Below are 2,650 nucleotides of genomic sequence, written 5' to 3'. Positions count from 1 at the left end.
CCAGCGCCGATTGGCGCATCCCCTGCATGGAGAGCCCTGCTGCCCTCACCCACCCCGGAGAAGCCCCTCGCCCACCACTCACGTTGGTTGTCTTCTTGTAGTAATCTATGTGGTGGATGTCGCGGGCCAGACCGAAGTCAGCGATCTTCATCACGTTGTCCTCGGTCACCAGGACGTTCCTGGCCGCCAGGTCCCTGTGGATGCACTGACGGAGCGCAGGGCCGTCAGGCGGTCCCCGAAGCCCCCAGATGGTTCCCCACGATGAAACAGGCTGGGAGGGAAGGGTGCATCCCCCCAGAGCCCAGCTGCTGGGCTCCCCATCCCACCATGGGCCCCCCAGGAGCTCCTCACCTTCTTGGAGGCCAGGTACTCCATACCCCGGGCCACCTGGTAGGCGCAGGAGACCAGGTCCTTGAAGGAGAGCTGCTCCTCGGGGACACGGGTGGGGTTGTAGCAGTACTCCATGCCAGGGGGCCGCCGGGCTTGCAGGTACTCCCGCAGGTTGCCCTTGCTGGCGTACTCCACGATCACATAGAGGGGTCCTGCGGGGACGGCAGGGTGAGCGGCCGGACCATGGAGCAGGGGCTCCCCCCCCCGCGGGTGCTGGGCCAGCCCCCTCCCCACTCGCACGCCCTCACCGTCCTGCGTGCAGGCTCCCAGCAGGTTGATGATGTTCTTGTGCTTGCCGATCATCTTCATCATCTCCATCTCAGAGATGAGGTCGGACAAGTCCTTCTCTGTGGCGTCGGCTGAAGTGGTGGAGAAGGCAGCGGTCGGGGAGGGGGAGCCAGGCTGGGTTCCCCCTCATTGCATGCACCCAGCCCCCCTTGGCATCATGCTGGGACCCCCCCCCTTCTCACCGCCACTTACACTTGAGCATCTTCACTGCCACCTTGGTCACACGGTTTGGCTTGTCCTTGTCCAGGCCGATGGCTTCTGCCAGCACCACCTGCCCGAAGCACCCTTCTCCCAGGGGCTTGCCCAGGATCAGCCTGGTGGGAGGAGAGACCCCAACGCCGGGGGCGGTCGGTTGCCGGTGTTGGCAAATGGCACCGTGGTGCCACCATCCTCACCCAGCTCCCAGCCAGGCTGCTCCGGCAGCTCGTCCCCAGGGCAGAGCCCACCCCACGGGGATGGGACCTCACCTGTCCCGGGGCAGCTCCCAGCGCGGGTCCTCGGGGAGCTCGTACTCGGAGACGCCGGCCAGCATGGGGGTGCCGCTGGAGGAGAGCCGCGAGGGCCGGACCAGCATCACGCCCGAGTTCATGGAGGAGCTGGAGTCGGCCGACACCTGCAGCGGGGACCGTGGGTTACCTTCACGCAGCGCCGGGCGCCGCAGCTGGCGGCCCCGCCGGGAGGGAGATGCTGCTGGGAGCCTTCACACCCCAACCCGCAGCCCTTGCTGCCCCCCAGCACCACCGGCAGGCGTGGGGCCCCGTCAGCGCTGCTTCCACGTTGGACCCGGGCTCTGTGATTTTGAATTAATTTCCAGCACGCCGACACCACAAAACGGACGGCCTGGGAGTCCTCCCGTCTCCTTGGCGCGTAAAATAACGCTCTTTGCTCGAACATTAAATTGCTGCAAAGCCTTCTGGTCCTCCTCATCACCCTCGCCGAGCCCCCCCAGACTGGCTGCGCTGCCAGTCGAGGGCAGAGCCCATTGATGGTCCCCACCCCACGCCACGGATGGGCACAAGCCTGGAGAGGGTGGCACGTGCAGCAGGGTGAGATGGCCCTGGGTCTCCCCTGATCCATTGTCATCCAGAAAACTCCCCCCAAAAAGGGCAGGTCCCCCGGGGGGGGCAGTAGGTGCAAAGAAACCCCCTCTCTACTTTCTGTTACCTGTCTGCGCAGGGGGATGCTCTTGGCCAGCTTGTGCACGGCGAGCTGGCTGTTGAAGTCTGTCTTCTTGGTGGTGCTCTTCATCTTGTAGATGATGACGGTCACCACCATGCAGGAGATGAGGAAGGCCCCAGTGCAGTAAATGATGATCTCCAGGTAGAGGGGGGACGTCATCATGGCTGGGGTGTCCTCAATAGCTGGGTCGGTGTGAAGAGGGCATTAGAGCCCGCCCGGGACCACGGAGCAGAGCTGTGCTGGGACCAGCCCCCCGGCTCCTCCCCGTGCTCGAGGGGACACGCTCAGCATTGCCAGAGGCCGCGGTGCAGCGTGCGGCAGGGACTTGGGGGGCTGCCCACCCTCCCCGGCAGGGACGGCGTGTGCGTACCCCCGGGCTCCTCACCCCCGCAGCCGGGCAATGCCTCTGCCGCATCCGCAGGCACGTGCCTGGGGTGGGACGGGGCCCTGGGCTGGGAAGGGGTCAACTGGGAAAGGTGCGAGTGGGGGGGACGGTGCCCGTGTCCCCTTGGCTGGGGCCGTGAGGGCCAGGCAGCGGGGCTCAGGGGATGCTCTCCTGCGTCACCCCGCAGGACGGGGCATCACGGGCGCCCCTGGGGAAGGGTCCCCTCCCAGCTGCCGTGCTCTGCCCACACTCTGCCGCATGTCCCTCGGGGTCCGGGGGTTACTCTGGGCACGCTGGGATGGAGGGGGCCGTCCAGCAGTGCCTGGGGCTGTGGGAGTCCAGGCGTTACTGGTAATGACTGGGGAGAGCTCGGGCAGAGCAGCCAGAGCAGCTCCAGCGGCAGCGATC

General features: G+C 66.4%; 1 protein-coding gene across 1 annotated transcript in view; it reads right to left on the bottom strand.

Moving 5' to 3' along the window:
- Positions 1-2,650, bottom strand: part of FGFR1 (fibroblast growth factor receptor 1) — a 10,833-nt gene that overhangs the window by 1,565 nt on the left and 6,618 nt on the right. Inside the window, exons 7-12 of the mRNA XM_035888694.1 lie at positions 1,843-2,039; positions 1,146-1,291; positions 871-992; positions 639-749; positions 352-542; positions 54-205 (exon numbers count right to left, since the gene is read on the bottom strand). Coding sequence (XP_035744587.1) covers positions 54-205; positions 352-542; positions 639-749; positions 871-992; positions 1,146-1,291; positions 1,843-2,039 — 919 coding nt within the window. The remainder of the gene's footprint in view (positions 1-53; positions 206-351; positions 543-638; positions 750-870; positions 993-1,145; positions 1,292-1,842; positions 2,040-2,650) is intronic.

Source organism: Egretta garzetta, unplaced genomic scaffold (assembly GCF_000687185.1).
Source record: "Egretta garzetta isolate BGI_Z169 unplaced genomic scaffold, ASM68718v1 scaffold481, whole genome shotgun sequence".
NCBI lineage: Eukaryota > Metazoa > Chordata > Aves > Pelecaniformes > Ardeidae > Egretta > Egretta garzetta.
The sequence above is the reverse complement of the archived record's forward strand: the minus strand, read 5'-3'. Positions and strand labels throughout refer to the sequence as shown.